This window comes from Pipistrellus kuhlii, unplaced genomic scaffold (assembly GCF_014108245.1).
Source record: "Pipistrellus kuhlii isolate mPipKuh1 unplaced genomic scaffold, mPipKuh1.p scaffold_m20_p_3, whole genome shotgun sequence".
In the NCBI taxonomy this organism is placed as follows: domain Eukaryota; kingdom Metazoa; phylum Chordata; class Mammalia; order Chiroptera; family Vespertilionidae; genus Pipistrellus; species Pipistrellus kuhlii.
In genome coordinates this window covers 1,991,960-2,010,000 of record NW_023425529.1, presented here as the reverse complement: position 1 = coordinate 2,010,000, position 18,041 = coordinate 1,991,960, and the positions used below count along the sequence as shown (strand labels likewise).

At 47.1% G+C, this 18,041-nt stretch overlaps 1 protein-coding gene across 1 annotated transcript in view; it reads right to left on the bottom strand.

The window, feature by feature from the left end:
* Nucleotides 1–18,041, bottom strand: part of FAM227A (family with sequence similarity 227 member A) — a 32,113-nt gene that overhangs the window by 546 nt on the left and 13,526 nt on the right. Inside the window, exons 10-16 of the mRNA XM_045587416.1 lie at nt 14,225–14,371; nt 12,004–12,083; nt 9,090–9,159; nt 8,243–8,475; nt 6,245–6,437; nt 4,344–4,539; nt 1,449–1,589 (exon numbers count right to left, since the gene is read on the bottom strand). Of these exons, the coding sequence (XP_045443372.1) occupies nt 1,449–1,589; nt 4,344–4,539; nt 6,245–6,437; nt 8,243–8,475; nt 9,090–9,159; nt 12,004–12,083; nt 14,225–14,371 (1,060 nt within the window). The remainder of the gene's footprint in view (nt 1–1,448; nt 1,590–4,343; nt 4,540–6,244; nt 6,438–8,242; nt 8,476–9,089; nt 9,160–12,003; nt 12,084–14,224; nt 14,372–18,041) is intronic.

The window sequence follows — 18,041 nt, the reverse complement described above, 5'->3', positions numbered from 1 at the left end:
CTCTCTTCTTCTCTGTAAAAAAATCAATAAAATATACAAAAAACAAAAAAACCAAAAAGACTGCTAAAGAGTCACCATTGATCCTATAAGATTCCATGGCTCAAACAGGTAGGTCTCATGCTAACTTGCTATTATCAAAAAATTGTGGTCTTTTTCTGGTTTGAAGGAAAATTTAAATTAGAAGGATTAAGACTAGAAGGTTTCCTTGGTTAAATTTCTCAATTCACTAAGAACTGACTTCTTCATTTTTTAAAGTAAAGAATATAACACCATCTATCTGTGATAGAGATGGTTAGTTACCAACCTAAGATCGATCCACTCTCCCCTTTTTCCTTAGCAATGGAGTCATTTTTTAAAAATATATATATTTTTTATTGATTTCAGAGAGGAAGGGAGAAATAGAAACAATAATAAGAGAGAATCATTGATCAGCAACCTCCTGCACACCTCCTACTGGGAATCGATCCTGCAATCCCAGGCATGTGCCCCTGACTGGAATCGAACCCAGGACTCTTCAGTCTGCAGGCCTATGGTCTATCCACTAAGTAGCCAAACCGTCTAGGGCTGGAGTCAGTTTTTATTTAGGATGTCAATGGACTCATTTAAAATAAAATAAAAGAAAGTAAGATAAAATAAAAATACCTCTATTTTCCAGCCTTCTTTGAAACTAATATTAACATATGACTAATATCTGGCTTTGAAATAGAGTGATAATGTAATACAGTACTTCCAAGAAGATTATGAAAAAGGGGGCAGGGTTTGATTCCAGGTTGGGGCACGTGCCCAGGTTGTGGGCTCAATCACCAGGTGTGGAATGTGCAGAAGGCAGCCGATCAATGATTCTTTCTCATCATTGATGTTTCTATCTCTATCTCCCTCTCCCCTCCTCACTGAAATCAATAAAAATGTATTTTTAAAAAGAAATTCTTTTTTTTAAGATTTAGAAGCTAAGATTTGGAAACAGCCCAAGTGCCTATCAGTAGATGAGTGGATAAAAAAGCTGTGGTACATTTATATCATGGAATACTATGCAGCAGTAAAAAGGAAGGATCTCTTACCCTTTAAGACAGCATGGAAGGACCCTAGAGAGAGTTATGCTAAGTGATCCCGAAAATATCACTGAGCCCTGAGGACCAACGTGCCTGCAGCCAACCTACTGTGGGCTGCCTGCTTACTGCAGCCTCTAGATTTTCCTTCTGCTCAAGCTAGTTTGAGCTGGTTTCTTGGTCCTTGCAACCAAAGAGTTCAGACCCATATATCTCATAAAGTACAAACACTTGACACAGAGGAAGTACAAAAATCATAGATAACTCTGCTACCATTAATAATTTTAAAATGAGAAATGAGTAACACATCAAAGCGAGTGAACTTTTATGTGTTTTTCCATTATTAACATTTCTTACATTGCTCACATTTCTACTTTTCCCATGGTCTTTTCCCCAACAAACCTTAAAAGAAATTCGGTCTCCTTATCCAGGTCTTCTCTATGTTTCTTCGCGAGGGTTTCCTCAATGAAGACGGAAGATGGGATGAATGTGCGGTTTGCCCTTTTCTTATCTGCTTCTCTTTGGTCTAAAGCCTTTATGTCCCTGTGGGAGAAAAAGACACATAGGGGAAAAGACTAAAGAGCCAATAGGAACTTTTCTCTCCTACCTTCATATGTAAAGAATTTACAAATTCGCCGTAGCCAGTTTGGCTCAGTGGTAGAGCGTCGGTCTGTGGACTGAAAGGTCCCAGGTTCATTTCCGGTCAAGGGCATGTACCTTGGTTGCAGACACATCCCCGGTTGGGGGGTGTACAGGAGGCAGCTGATCGATGTTTCTCTCTCATTGACGTTTCTAGCTCTCTAACTCTCTCCCTTCCTCTCTGTAAAATCAATAAAATATATATATATTTTTTTAAAAGAATAAAAAGAATTAAAAAAAAAAAGAATTTACAAATTCATTCATGACATCTTCAAGAGAAACTGATGACCGGAGACCTAATCCCAGAGCAGCAGCCCCGCCCCGGCTGTGTGACGGGGTCACAGCAGCCCTGGGAACAGAAATCAAAACGGGCCCGGCCTTGACTCAAGGACCATGCACCCCAATGAGGAGGCGGCAGGAATCCACAACCTGAAAGGAAGCGGAAGCGTGAGCTCTGAGGGCAAGCTGAATTCCAGTTGGAGCTCTGCCACTTGCTGTGTGACCTTGGGCAGGTTAATTCACCTCTCTGTGCCACTGTGCTCATCTCCACGGGGGAATAACGGGCCCTAAGGCGTGTGGAGGGTTGAGGTACCACAGGCCGGTTGCCAGGCACAGTGCTTGGCACACAGGAAGGGCTCGATAATGGTGGCGGCTGCTGCCGGTCCTATAGGAGGTGTTCAGTGGACTGTCTTCAGATAAGCTATGTGCACAATGGGAATGCTGCATTGGGTAATATGCCAGCTGACTTTTGAAATGTGGACACTTGCCGATGGAGCAGCAGGTTATGGGTGTTCAATATATGTTTATAAAATAGCAGTAAATATATATATATATATATATATATATATATATATATATATATTATTTTTTTTTTGAGTGGCCAGTGATCTCTGAACGCATAATAATCTGGCCACTCAGTGTATATCCTATATAATAAAAGGCTAATATGCAAATTGTCACCTCGACCAGGAGTTCCACTAGCAGGCAGGCAGGCCAAACCACTCATGTCCCCTCACCCTGGCCAGGCTGGCTGGACCCCACCCATGCACGAGTTCATGCACCGGGCCTCTAAAATACATATGCACTGTGGCCAGATTATTATGGGTCCAGAGATCATAATCATCTGGCCACTCAGTGTATACTAGAGTGAAGTAAGATGCTGGCCTATACTTCTCTGCTGTGGTAGGATAGATGTGGAAGGACAGATGTTTAAAAGCCAGCAATGAACTATGCCTAAACCAGCAGCTGCTCCAACGATGGGGTCTTTTCCCAAGTCAAAGGGGGAAAATGTGTTACACAACATTCTCATTTTTGTGATCTTCTGCCACAGCCTTCTCGGCGCCTGCTTCTGCTTGCAATGAAGAGATCAAACCAGCGGCAAGTTGTCCTTGTCATGATCACGCTTTCTAACGGAAAAAGGTGGATGCAATTCCTTGGTAATATTTTCTGCGCTGTCTTCGGCCCCTGCTTTCCACTAGTCAGAGGATCCCAAGCTTGTGTGACAGAGTCCTCTGTGGAGACATTTCAGCGAGCTCTGCAGAAAGCCTTCCGAGTTGTGGCTGCTTGTCCCCGGACAAGTGTGAGGACCAGGGCTCCGACTCACAAGAGAACGAGTTCTCCAGCAGCACTGACCCTGCTCCTTCCCGCACGGCTCCACCCGCGTGTGCAAACGAGGCTCTTCCTCACGGAGCAGAGAACCCTGGGAACAGCTGCTGACTGCCTTTGCCGGGGCGGGGGCTGCTCCGGCCTCCCCATCGCACACCTCCCTCCGGACCCTGCAGTTTCCCGGTGGGCTTGTGTATCATCTCTAACGGCCGTCACTCGCGGGGCACTTCCTGTGAGCCAGGCACCGAGCAGGCCCCTCTCATTCACACAAGCACTCCATGAGTACCTCTATGAGGGCCTGTCATGGAGGTGGTCTCCGAGCCACCGGGCTTCCTGAGGGCCAGCTCACACAGAGAATGGGAGCTGGAGCCGGAGCTCAGTGCTCCTGACTGATGTGCTCCATTAGCAAAAGTGGTAACTGATGCCTGAAAGGGCGCTGGCCCGTCCACATGGAATATTCCACATCGACAGCTGTCACCTTTGTTCTTGTTATATCCACCACTTTTTACAGAACAAAACAAAAACACCTATTTAAAATGTTATAGCCTATGAAATTTATATTTAAAAGTAAATAAAGCAGGCAGGCCATGGTCAAAGAGCAAGAAGAGCATAGAACACCACTTACCCATTCTCTGACGTCCACACGTATCAACAGAAGGCCAGTCTTCACTAACCTATCACTCCCTCTGTCCCCACACCAATGCCCAGCCCAATGGGTTATTTTAAAGCCAATCTTAGACACCAGGCCATTTCATTCATAAATACTTCATTATGTATCCCCTTAAGAGGTGACTCCTAGAAAATAACGTAACTACAAAACTATTATGGTATCTTTTAAAGAGGAACACACCAAAAGGAATTCCTTACTATCATCTAAAGCCCAGTCAACGTTCAAGTGAAACGAGGACCTGCTCTCCGTTCTCGTGGAGCTCACACTCTGACCACGGGGAAGCTGACTGTGCTTGGGCTGGCCCGGGGCTAGCCCCCATGTCAGAGCTACTCTGGCGCCTGCGCCTGCGCCAGACGCTGCCCGCTGCGCCCGCGGCCCCGCACCTGAGGAAGTTGTCCTGCAGCTCCGCCAGGTACATGTCGAAGTACGTCCACTCACTGCAGCGGAACTTGGTCAGCTGCATGAGGTTGTCCTTCCGCTTCCTCATGCGGCACAGGGTCAGGCTGATGACGTCCGCGTAGGTCAGGCTGGACTCAGTGACTTTCAAGGTCAAGGAAAACCCCTCCCCGTTGGTGGGTGCTGCCTCTCAGCACGATGGGAGGCACGTGCTGGGTGCGAGGGGGGGAGGAGGGCCGGGGAGCCGCAGGGTGGGGGCACTGAGCTGGAAACGGCTGCTTTGGAAAGAGGCCAGCCTCAACGGCTGGGCCCCTCCCTGTCTCTGAATAACGTTCCTCTCCTTCCTGCCGACAGAAGGGCTGGGAACTCTTTTTACACCGTCACCTAAAATTCCTGCTGTCGTCCTAGTGGTGAGTAGGAAGGAATTCCAACTTGTCTTTCTTTTTAGGACCAAGGCCTCAATCCCCTGCTCATGTTTGTATGTCAAATTTTTTTCTTTGCCTCCTTCTGTCCCTCATCCCTTCTGGATCGGTCAGAATCTCAGCCACACTCGTCACTTGTGGAAACTCAGACAAGATATGTCATCCCCTCCAGTTCCTTATCTAAAAAATAGGGATAACAGCCCGGCCAATGTGGCTCAGTGGTTGAGCATCAACTTATGAACCAGGAGGTCATGGTTGTATTCCCGGTCAGGGCACAAGCTTGGGTTGCAGGCTTGATCCCCAGTGTGGGGCATGTGAGAGGCAGCCAATCAGTGGTTCTCTCTCATCATTGATGCTTCTATCTCTCTCCCTTCCTTTCTGAAATCAATAAAAAATATATTTAAATTAAACTAAATAAAGATAATAGTACCCACCTTAGATGATGTTAATAGTAACGACAACTGTTATTTATTTAGGACCAGCTGGATGCCATTAACCCTGGTCACACTGCTACCGGTTTGGTCTAAGTGTCCTTATTTTAGGAAGGAGATGGCACAGGTATGAGCTCAGAGGCTAAGCTGTGCACATGAGATTGGAAGGCCAGTGGGCTGCTGGGCTGGGACTCCAATCCAGGGCTGTGTGTGCCCGCCAGGCTCCTCCCACTATACTACACAGTCTTTACAGAACAGTAGGCGATAGGAGGAAAAGCATTTCCTAAACAATAAAGCTCCATGACGTGTGACATGTACGCAGGTTTGAGGGTACGGAGTGCGAAAGGGCAGCCTCTCAATGAGGAGCTGTGTGTAGATGGGTGCCATCCAAGCACCCGCTGCCTGCCAGGTACCTTTGCCTCTATTGGGCTTATACTCTGCAAAACGGTCCTACGAGGCAGATCCTGTTATGCCCATTTTACAGGTGAAAAAATGAGGCCCAGAGGGTAGCTAGAACTTGTCTGAGATCACTCAGCTGGGAAGCACTTGAGTTGGGTCTGTTTGAATCCATGCTCTGACCCTCTGGGGAAACTGCTAAGACTCAGCACACCAATACATGGCACACCTGTTTCCTTAAGATCCGAGCTTTCTACAGATCTTCAGGATGAATGCCAATGGAGCCAGGAATTTTGGTGTCATAAGTATGTGTGTTTTTCCTAAGGGGATGTGTAGGAAAAACACACATACTTACGACACCAAAATTCCTGGCCAACACACACTCCAGGGCCGTGAGCACCCGGGAGGCATTCCCGAGCTGCAGTGTCCTCGGACCTGCTTAGCCCATTCATTCTGGTACATGGGAGACACGAGCTACACTAGGCAATTCGACTCGCCCCAGGCCCGCACAGCCAGTCCACGAGGCAGATGTGGAACTAAAAGGAGCCAGATTCTGACCCTTAGGCTGTACCAATGGCCACCCTGACAGGCACCTCCTATGTGCCAGGCGCTGGATTGAGGGCTGGATGCTCTCCCCACCCTTGCTTCGGGGGAGAGGACGCAGGGAAGGATATGGGATGATCTTGGTTATCTCCCTCCTGGTGATCAGCACGTCTCCGCCACACTGCCTCAGGGTGGCGTAGTTGAGCAGGAAGTAAACGACCAGGGGACTCTTCCCGTAGAGGTTGAAGTGGTTTGAAGTCAACGCAGGGATTTTGCAGGCAGGGTGGGACTGAGCAGGAAAGAAGGGGGGAGAAAAAAATGGGGGATTAAAGGTCACTGTCACTTTTACAGCATGCGTTAAGAAACGTGAAGCCATTCATGTCCTTTGATCTGGTAACTCTAACTTTAGGATGCTATCCTGAGGAAGTTACCCCAAAAAAGAAAAAGGCTTAGGCACCAAGATGTTGACTGGGGAGATTTTTACTATGGCAAAAGATCAGAATAAGGTTCAAGAAGATATTAATATCCCTAAACAAAGAAATAGTTCATCAGTGCTTGTTGAACAGCATGCCACTATTCAAGTGTTTATGAAGCCCTAGCTGGTTGCTCAGTGGTTAGAGCACTGGCTCAAGGACTGAAGGGTCTCAGGTTCGATTCTGGTCAAGGGCATGTACCTAGGCTGCAGGCTCGATCTCTGCCCTGGCTGGAGTGTGGGTGGCAACCAATCTCTTTCTATCTCTCCCTGTCCCTTCCATTCTCTCTCAGAATCAATGGGAAAAATATTCTCGGCTGAGAATTAACAAAATAATAAATAAATAAATAAATAAATAAATATTTATGAAGAGCTGGCACTAAAATATTCCTTCAGATGTAATAGATTAAAATAATCAAGATATAAAACTGAGTAGATAATATTATATATTTTATATGAAAGAACTACAATGATATGAAATAATCCATGGACACGGACAATAGGATGGTGAAGGCTTGTGGTGGGGAGGAGAGTTGGCCAGAAGGGGTCAAAGGGGGGAGGGAAAGGGACACATTTAATACTTTCAATATAAATATTTTTATATTCAAAATAAAGATTTAATTAAAAAATAAAAGTGAAACCATAACAATAATGCTGGGCTTCAATTTTATAGAAGCAGGTCGGAAATTTAAACAACTTCCTGAGGTAACACGGCTGATGACATGCAGCACCAAGATTTGAACCCATGCTGCCTATTTCTGCCACCAGGCCCTGCTACTTCTCAAAAATGTCCTGCTAAACGCGGACAGGAAACAGGCAGTGGTAATGAATACGGAGAAATGAAGAAGGTTCGAGAAGTCTCCTGCAGTCCTTGCTGTCCTTGGCCCAAACCCTACGGTGTAAGGCCTTTGCTCACTGGTGTCTTGTCCTGGGCAGGGTCCTAAGGGCCCCTCTCCACTGCACAGGCGGCAGGTGCCACTGACAGAAACTGCCCACTGGGCGAGGGGAGAGAAGGGGGGAGAGAAGGGGGGAACACAGGACCCGGAAGGCCTGAGCTCCGGGGGCTGTGCCACGGCTCAGTGCTTAGGAGCCGGGCTCAGAGCCAGGCAGACCGGCAGGCAAGCCTTGGCTTTCTCTCTTCCTTGCTTTGTGAACGTGGACAAATGAGCATTTGTTCTGAGCATCTTATCACCAATGAACTGAAGGAAAGCAGGAAGCATGGTCTCAGAGGACAGAGACAGTTAAACAACAAGGACTGCACGCACAGGTCAGTGCAGTGGGGTTTATTACTGATAATATCACCCCCACCTCAAGCCCATCTCCTCCACCAGGACCGCGGATCACTGCCTCCACTTCATAGAGCGGGAACGGAGGCTCCTTGCTCTCTTCCTTGCACGCCCATGCTCTGAATGTCAAGCGTTTAAAGGCCCAGAGAAATCCAGACAGAACAGCTACTTACTCAGCCAGGAATTACCCTCAGGCGATTTCCTGCCGGCATCGCCCGAGTCTACAATTGGAAGCACCCAAGTTCTTACTCTGACATCTCAACAGGGCCAGTCTTCGTAGCTATACACCCGGCCGCTTTTACATCCCCTCTGCTACTCAACTCCAATTCTGCTCACCTTAGGAAGCATATTCTCAGCTAATCTTGCTTCTGATATTTTCCTGATTTGTGTAGATTTCTTCGAGACTTGAGTCTGACAATGATCTGTCAAAGTAATATTAGCAAAAATAATAGTAATAATAATAATTGGGAGTTGGTGAGCCAAGGTAGATCTCTGTTTCTTATTAGTGTGAAAACACCTGGGTGGATTCGGATCATTGGGAGATGCTACAGGGAGTAGGTTAGAGAAATTCATACAATTTCACTTGCATTTTATACAGATATACACCGATGGCCATTGATGTGCCCATTTATTAAGCTATCCACCAACCCAACAAACATTTAATGAGCATCTACTATGTGCTAAAAGTAGATTTTAGTGAGAAGAGAAAAAAAAAGGCATGCTGGTAGTATGTGTAACACTAACTCAGGAGCCATAACAGAATTCTCTACAAAAGTGGAACTGGGCCGAAACCGGTTTGGCTCAGTGGTAGAGCTTCAGTCTGCGGACCAAAAGGTCCCAGGTTCAATTCCGGTCAAGGGCATGTACATTGGTTGCGGGCACATCCCCAGTAGGGGGTGTGCAAGAGGCAGCTGGTCGATGTTTCTCTCTCTATCCCTCTCTCCTCCTCTCCATAAAAAATCAATAAAATATATTTAAAAAATAAAAAGTGGAACTGAGTCAGTGCTCGTGGAACTGAAAAGACAGTCCTGTCCTCTCAGAAGATATTACTCAGTGCCAGGGCCCAGGCTGGGACCTGGGGCACACTAGGGTGACACATTCTGTGGAAACAGCCTTAAGACGGGAGGGTTGTGAAGATAACTGATTTGAAAGCTTACACCTCCCTTGTAGCTCGTTACGGTACCTTTCGTGGTGTTCTGTGATTGCGTGGTTTCGTCGGAATTCCTCTTGCTATCTGGATGTCCATCAGTAGGCTGCAGGGGAGAGGGAAGAAACACATTTAGTAAAACTGGTGGTGAGAAGAATACAAAAAGGCACCTGCAATGTTGACCTTTAGTTTGGCCTGTAATGAATGGGTGCCAGGCTACTTCCTGGATATTTCTGATTCTTCCCTGCAGGCACAGCTGGACAACACAGCCCTTCACCCTGGGAAACCAGTAGAGCGAAGAGGCCACAGTAGAAACGCAAGGGCTGGCACTCGGACAGCTGGTGATCCTGGGCAAATCGCCAAATTCTCGCTGCCGTGGTTTCCTTGTGGGGACTTATGAGATGAAGGCAGCAACAGCGTGCAAAGTGCAAGTGTGGGCAGAGCCCTGTGGAAACAGCTGCCGTGGTCCGTGCAGTCACCACGCCCTCAGGAAACGTTTCTCTGAGCCACTCCTGCTGTGTCTGGCGCTGGGAACACCTGAACCTGGTCCCTGCGAGGAGCTCCCAGGTGGGCAGGGAGAGAACAGCAAGCACAGCTGTGCTGAGGTGTGAGAAGCATCACGCGTGTATCCGAGAAGATCGGGGTTGGATGTGAGTGGCAGAGCGGCTCAGACTAGGTGGGAAGGCGGACAATGCAGGGCTTGTAGGCATTTCTGCTGGGCTGAGCCGTTCAGGCCTCCAAGTTCTTCCGGCTCACGTCCCCCGTTCCCTGAGGCAGAAACCTTGTCCTTAGGGTCCAAAACGGCAGCCAGAGCTCCAGTCACTCCATCCACCTCCCGGGAGCAGGAGAGAACGGCAGAGAGGCAAAGGATTCACGTGCTGCTTTCCTTAGGGCTCCCAGGCACTGCCCGGGCACACGCCTGCGGCTCATTAACTGGGTCTGTGGAGGGCTGCCCACTTCGGGGAGGGGAGGAAGTAACCTTGCATCTGGCCGTGCACGTGCACGGATAACCCGAGGTGCTCTGCCACAGAGGACGGCACAGCAGAGACTGCGCACAGCCAATGGCAGGCCTGCGCAGTGCCAGCAGCGCGTCATACGAAGGCAGAGCGGGAACGCTGGATTCTGACGGGGAGCTCACTCGGCTGGGAGAGCTGGAAGGCTTCCAAGGAGAGAAGACACTGGCTCTGTCTTTAAGGAGGAGTAGGAGTCTAGTGACGCTAAACAGATGGCCCGCCAAGTGGCAGACGAGCAGCCGCCAGTCTCAACAACTGCCACTTTGCTTTTATAAAAATACTAGAGGCCCAGCGCACAGATTCGGGCACCGGTGGGGTTCCCTAGCCTGGCCTGCACCCTCTTGCAATCTGGGACCCCTCGGGCACGAAGCCGCAGGCAGCTGGGCACCTCACACTCCTGTTCATCCTTGCCCGGCTGTGCCTGCCACCTCTTGTGTCTCTGCAGCTGTGGGTGTCAGCTGAGCGGTGCTCCCGCTGTGGGAGCGCACTGACCACCAGAGGGCAGCTCCTGCATTGAGTATCGCCCCCTGGTGGTCAGTGCACATCACAGCAAGTGGTCACCACAGGTTTTTTGGTCATTTGGTCAATTAAACTTTTATAGAGAGATAGATAGATAGACAGACAGACAGACAGATAGATAGGTGATATTTGATTAGAGAGAAAAGAGCTGAAAGGACTTCCCATACACCATGCAGCTGGTGGTGTGACAGCTACTGACGTTTACAGTGTTGAAAGTGGTGACTGGGATTTGTTAGAATACACTCCCAGGGCTCAATGAGGCATCATGTTCATTCTTAACAGGCCTCAGTGAGCCTGACAGGAGAGCAGAGACTGGCTTGGTTTGAGCTATTAAACTCTCCTGTCTGTTGGAGAGGCAGCATAATGATGCAGAAGGAGCTCAGACTGACAGCATCCTGACGTCAGCTGAAGTCCTCTGTGTGGCCTAGGGAAGGTGATTCAGTTCTGGGAGTCTATGTCTTCCTTTGCTGAATAAAGATAAATTACTACCCGCCTGGCAGGGCTCAGTGGTTGAGCGTCAAACTATGAACCAGGAGGTCACGGTTCCATTCCCGGCCAGAGCCCATGCCTGGGCTGTGGGCTCGTATTGGGGCAAGCAGGAGGCAGCTAATCAATGATTCTCTCTCATCATTAACGTTCCTCTCTCTCTCCCCTCCCTTCCTTTCTGAAATCAATTTTTAAAAATATTTTAAAAAGCTAATCATTACCGACCTTGCAGAAATGTTGTAAGGACTAGAGAGAATATTTGCAAAGGAAATCTGCACGTGGTGGACTTTCCTATCAATTCCTTTCCTATCAATTCCTTTCCTATCAATTCTCATGTTGTGACCAGCACCTACCCCGAGTGTATGAAGCTAAGGTGACATCGTTGGTTTTTGGGGTAACATAAGACTGCTCTGTGCCCTAGCCAGTTTGGATCAATGATAGAGCATTGGCCTTCGGACTGAAGAGTCCCAGGTTCAATTATGGCCAAGGGCATATGCCCAGGTTGCGGGTTCAATTTCCAATAGGGGGTGTGCAGAAGGCAGCCAATCAATGATTCTCTCTCTCTCCCTTTCCCTTTATATCTGAAATCAATAATATATTATTACCCCACGTGGTCACCCTGCTACTCAGACTGTGCATGCTGAGAGCTCAGGAAAGCAGGAGACAACACGAGATTCAATCTGGGGATGCCCAGAAAAATCTACAAAGGGCCTGGGCTTTGAGATCTGGTATTAGCAGGTCTGGGCACAAACTGGAGGAATCTGGGTCAGCGCTGTCACTGACCGGCTCTGTGCCCAAACTCTGGAACTGGGCAAGCCCAGGGCCCCTCCCCAAGAAGGTGGGTGAGGAATGCAGAGATGTGGGACTGGTCGGAAGTCACTGGAGTTTATGGGGCTCCAAGGGGTCTGGGTTGGTGCCCCACCCCCACTCACCTGAGATTGGGGGGCTTTCCTGCTGTGGCCAGACTTGTAAGGAGGGTGCACATTATGAGTGAAGAAGGACATCTCTTTTCCTAGGGAGGAGGAAGAGTTGTTTCTCAGTTCTTCATGTCTGGGGTGACACTGCAGACCAGGCGCTTTGGCTGGTAGACAGCCCCCTCCCTGGAGGCAATAGCAACAGCAAGAGAACCAGCCTCAGGCAGAGCAGAACCAATTACTGTGTGGCCTTGGGCAAGTTACCTAACCTCTCTGATCCCATTAAAGGCGTGAGTACTAACTACCTCACAGGCCATGAACCAACAACAGGAAATAATGTACACAGAGTACACAGGACAAGCACTCAATGCACAGGAAGATAAATAAAAAGACTTCAAAAGAAGAACCAAAACCTCAGAACCCAGCAAAACTGAAATGAATAAATGTTGGGCTAAGTGCTTTAAAAAGTAATAGCCTACCAATCTCATAAGATTTAAGTTTAGTATATTAACTGAAATGTCATTCAATGTGAAGACGATTTACAGGCTGGATTTTCTTTTCACCTTGGAATTCCTGAGCGCCCATGATCACTGCTGGGAAAGCAGCCAGTCAATGTGAGCATGTAGAAAAGGAGCCCACCGCAGTGCCTGGCTCCGAGTACCTGATTTCCAGCCGCCCCCGCAGCCACACTCAGAGCTCCCGGAGGAGGTCCGGTGTCCCGCCCAGTGCCCTGCCCCAGGCCTCTCACACGAGCACAGCTTAGCGGTCACGGCAGTCTGATTCAGTCCTGGTGACCGGCAGTCTGATTCAGTCCAGCTAGAGCAGTGTTTCTCAACATTCCTAATGCTGTGACCCTTTAGTACAGCTCCTCATGTTGTGGTGACCCCCAACCATAACATTATTTTCGTTTCTACTTCATAGCTGCAATGTTGCTACTGTTATGAATCGTAATGTGAATGTCTTGTTTTCCGATGGTCTCAGGCTCTACAGCAACTGTTCTCAACCTGTTGGTCACAACTCACAGGCTGAGAACTGCTAGCAGGGTCGCCTGAGACCATCCGAAAACACAGATATTCACATTACAATCCATAACAATAGCAACATTACAGTTATGAAGTGGCAAGGAAAATAATGTTATGGTCGGGGGTCACCACAACATGAGGAGCTGTACTAAAGGGTCGCAGCATTAGGAAGGCTGAGAACCACTGAGCTAGAGGGAAGCTGGTGCTGCAGGCCCTTGGACCACGCTTTGCAGACCTGAGTTTGAATCCTGCCTCAGCCACCCAGGCGGCTTGTTCCTCACGGCCCCCCCGCTGCTGCCATGGGAACGCCTCTGTTCCCCGCGCCTCTGGGTCTTCTCACCCGCGGGTCCCTCTGTCTGGAACAATAGCTTCCCCTCTCGCCAGCCTGACACACACACCCTTTAAACCTCAGCCCAACTGCCGCTCACTGGCCTGCAGGGCTGGATGGTACCTCTTCCCAAGCCGCTCAGCACTGTATTCCCGTCACATGCCCGTTCACTGCGGCACCATCGTGCTGCCTGTATTTGCCACCAGGCTGCCCGGCGGGGCTGTGCTGGCCTCCACGGGGAATCCCCGTGTCTGTTTGGCCCACGCCGGCCCACGGTGCTCTGTGTGTGTCTGCTGACTGCGGTAAGAAAGCTGGCCTCGGGGAAGTTGCTTCTCTGAACTCTAGTTTCCTCGTCTGAGGGTTTAGTGTGCCCTTCAGCTCGTTTTTGTGAAGATTCAATAAAAAAGGATGAAGAGCCCTAACCAGTTTGGTTCAGTGGATAGAGTGTCGGCCTGCGGACTCAAGGGTCCCAGGTTCGATTCCGGTCAAGGGCATGTACCTTGGTTGCGGGCACATCCCCGGTAGGGGGTGTGCAGGAGGCAGCTGGTTGATGTTTCTCTCTCATCGATGTTTCTAGCTCTCTGTCCCTCTCCCTTCCTCTCTGTAAAAATCAATAAAATATATATTCTTAAAAAGGATGGGGAAAAAAGGGATGAAGAGCTGAGCACGGTGCCCGGCACACGGTAGACAGTAACTGGCATCTCTTATTATAATATAAAATGCAGCCCCACACACGCCAACAGCGATGCTGCGCTGACTCTAACGATGGCTCGTCAGTTGACACTGCAGGCATCTGGTGGCTCGTGTGGGGATACACGAGAGAACCGGGCCTGAGGACTTCAATACGAAGGCCTTTCCCCGCCTCAACTGGATGGCGGCTGGGCGTGACCCAGGCAAAGGGGACCGAAGTCCATAAGTGGGACCTCACCCTTGTTCTGGCGTGTCTTCCTCGATATTAGTCTTTCCCTCCTGAATCTCTCCGGATCCAGGTTTGAGTAGTCCCAACTGTCATAGCTCAGCGGGCTCGGAGAGATACCTAAGGGGAAGTCAGAAGTGATCACAGAAACTGCCAAGGAGAACGAGAGGCAGAAGACAGAAGACAGAGCCTCTGAGATGGCCCCTGGTCCGGGGCAGCTGGGCGTCCAGCAGGCATCATCCCTGTCCCACCACTGTGGCCTTGGGGGTCACTTCCTCTCCATGAGGCTTTGGTTTCTTCACCAGGAAAAGGCAGAGGGTGGTGCCCACCCTGCCCCCTGGCAGTGCGGCTGTGAGGATCAGGTCACACCCCGGACAAGTGACCCTGCGGCGGGCTTTACGGGTGTGAAGAGCCCGAAACCATTTGTTTTCACATCTATCGCCTCTGCTTTTCCTGGACTCCGAGCTCGCTGAGGGCAGGGCTGATTTATCTTCCCCCATCCTGTTCTAGGGCTTAACACTGGACCGAGAACATAAGCAGCAAGCTTTTGGTAAACTTTGTCCAACTTATTGTCACACTGAGCTAAGTGCCAGGAAAGGGTTCATCCTCGTGTTGGATGGCGATGTGGATGGGCTGGTGCCCTCCTTTTAAGGAAACTCTGTTTCAGAGTCTTAGCTTCTTGGAACCTGAACCCTCAGACATTAGAGAAACTCCACTGTCTCCCCCAGTTCTTCGGTTTGGGAAAGAAAAGACCAAGGATTCATTGAGCAACTTGAGCCTCCATGTCTCTGCGGACAAAGAAGTAGACAGGAGGTTTGTTACTGGGATGGACCAGGAAAAGGAGGGCAGGCTTGGACAAAAAGGGGATAGGAAGGAGGGACAGAAGAGTCAGGGAACAGGAGGCAGAGAGGCAGGAGGGTCCAAGACCGAGCTCTGCTGTGGTATTGAACCCAATGCCCGGATCCGAGTGCGGCTCCCCCGTGTGCTTGCTGTTGAGTTTCTTCCATCCTGCAAATGCCAAGAGGACTAAACGGTGTGCAGACTACTGTCCTCACAAAGATGCCGCTTGTGAGACTGGCTCTTAGCTGGCATCTGGGACCATGGCTGGTGAACATTTCCTTCCACTGATATAAAACTTTCCCTAACTACCGAGAATAAATGGATAAATTTCTAGAAACATACAACCTCCCAAGACTAAATCTTGGAAGATATAGTACAGCCATTATGGAAAACAGACAAATGAACGGGGACATTGAGTCAGTAATAAAATCCTCTATCCCCAACAAGAAAAGCCCAAGAGCAGATGGCTTCACAGATAAATTCTAATAAAATTTAAAGAAGAATTAACTCTAATTCTTCTCAAGTTCTTCCAAAAAATTGGAGAGGAGGGAATACTCCCAAACTCATTATAGAAGACTAGCATTATCCTGATACAAAAGCCAGACAAGGATACCATAAAAAAATTACAAGCCAATATCTCGGGTGAATATAGATGAAAAAATTCTCAACCAAATACCAGCAAACAGAATTCAACAGCACATTAAAAGGATCATATACCACGATGTAGTGGGATTTATCCTTGGGATGCAAGGATAGTATCACACACACAAATCAATAAATGTGATACATTATATTAATAGAATGAAAGACTAAAACCACATGCTCATCTCAATAAATTCAGAAAAATCCTCTGGCATATCAACATCCTTTCATGATAAAAACTCTTAAAAAAGTGGGTATACAAGGAACATACCTTAACATAATAAAGGCTAAATATGACAAGCCCATAGCTGCATCATCCTCAACAGTGAAAGGTTAAAATATTTTCTTTGAAGACCAGGAACAAAACTAAGACACGCATTCTCTCTCACTACTCCTAGTCAACACAGTACCAGAAGTCCTAGCCAGAGCAATTAGGCAAGAATAAGAAATAAAGGATATCCAAATCAGAAAGGAAGAAGTAAAATTGTCTCTTTTTGCTGATTACTTGGAATTATATACAGAAAATCCTAAAGATTCCACAAGAAAACTGTGAGAACTAATAAATGAATTCAGTAAAGTTGCAGGATACAAAATCAACACACAAAAATCAATTGTGTTTTTACACATTAACAAAAAACTATCTAAAAAAAAAAAGAGCCGGGACCGGTTTGGCTCAAGTGGATAGAGCGTCGGCCTGCGGACTGAAAGGTCCTAGGTTCGATTCCGGGCAGGGGCATGTACCTTGGTTGCGGGCACATCCCCAGTGGGGGGTGTGCAAGAGGCAGCTGATCGATGATTCTCTCTCATCGATGTTTCTAGCTCTCTGTCCCTCTCTCTTCCTCTCTGTGAAAAATCAATAAAATATATTTTAAAAAAATAAAAATAAAAATAAAATAAAAAAGAAATAAAAAGACAAGCCATTGATAATAATATTAAAAACAATAAAATATTTAGGAATAAATTTAGCCAAGGAATTAAAATATCTACACATTGAAAACTATAAGACATTGATGAAAGAAATTAAAGATACAAATAAATAGAAAAATATCACATGTTCATGGATCAGGAGAATTAACATTATTAAAATGTCCATATATCCACATCCACCTATAGATCCAATGTAATCTCTATAAAAATTCTAAAGGCATTTTTCACAGAAATAGAAAGAAACAGTCCTAAAATGTGTATGGATTCACAAAAGACCTTGAACAGCTAAAACAATCTTGGAAAAAAACCCAAAAGTTGGAGGCATCACACACTCTGATTTTAAACTATATTACAAAGTTATAGAAATCAAAACAGTATGGTACCGGCAAAAAACAATACACAGACACATAGATCATTGAAACAGAATTGAAAGCTCAGAAATAAACACACACATATAGAGTTAACTAATATTGGAAAGGGAATCAAGAATAATCAATGGAGAAAGGATAGTCTCTTCAATAAATGGTGCTGGGAAAATTGGATATTCATGTGCAAAAAAATGAAACTGAAACCCCTATCTTACACCACTTACAAAAGTCAATTCAAAATGGATTAAGGACTTAAGTGTAAGACCTGAGACCATAAAACTCCTGGAATACAACCTAGAGGGGAAGCTCTTTGACATTATTTTGTCAATGATTTTTTTTTTCATGACACCAAAAGCACAAGGAACAAAAGCAAAAATAAAAAAGTGGGCATATAGCCAACTAAAGAGTTCCTACACAACAAAAGAAACAACAAGATGAAAGGGGAACCGACTGAATGGGAGAAAATATTTGTAAATCATACATCTGATGTAGGGCTAATATTCAAAGTATAAGAGCTCATACAACTCAGTAATAAAACAAATAATCCAGTTAGAAAATGGGCAGAGGACCTGAATTGACATTTTCCCAAAGACACTTAAAATGGCCAATAAGTACATGAAGAAATGCTCAACATCAATAATCACTAAGGAAATACAAATCACCTAGTATGCATATATGCATAAGCCTTGGACACAGACAACAGGGTGGTGAAGGCCTGGGATGGGGGTAAGGGTCGGCTGGTGGGGTTCAATGGTGGGGGAGGAGGCAGACATATGTAATACTTTGAACAATAAAAAAAAAATTTTAAAAAGGAAATACAAATGAAAACCACAATGAGATGTCACCTTATAACCTTAGAGTAGCTATTATAAAAAAGACAGAAATAACAAATGCCGGCAAAGATGTAGGGAAAAGGGAACTCCTGTGAACTGTTGGTACGAATGTAAATTGGTACAACCATTATGGAAAACAGTATGGACATTATGCAAAAATTAAGAACAGAATTACCACCC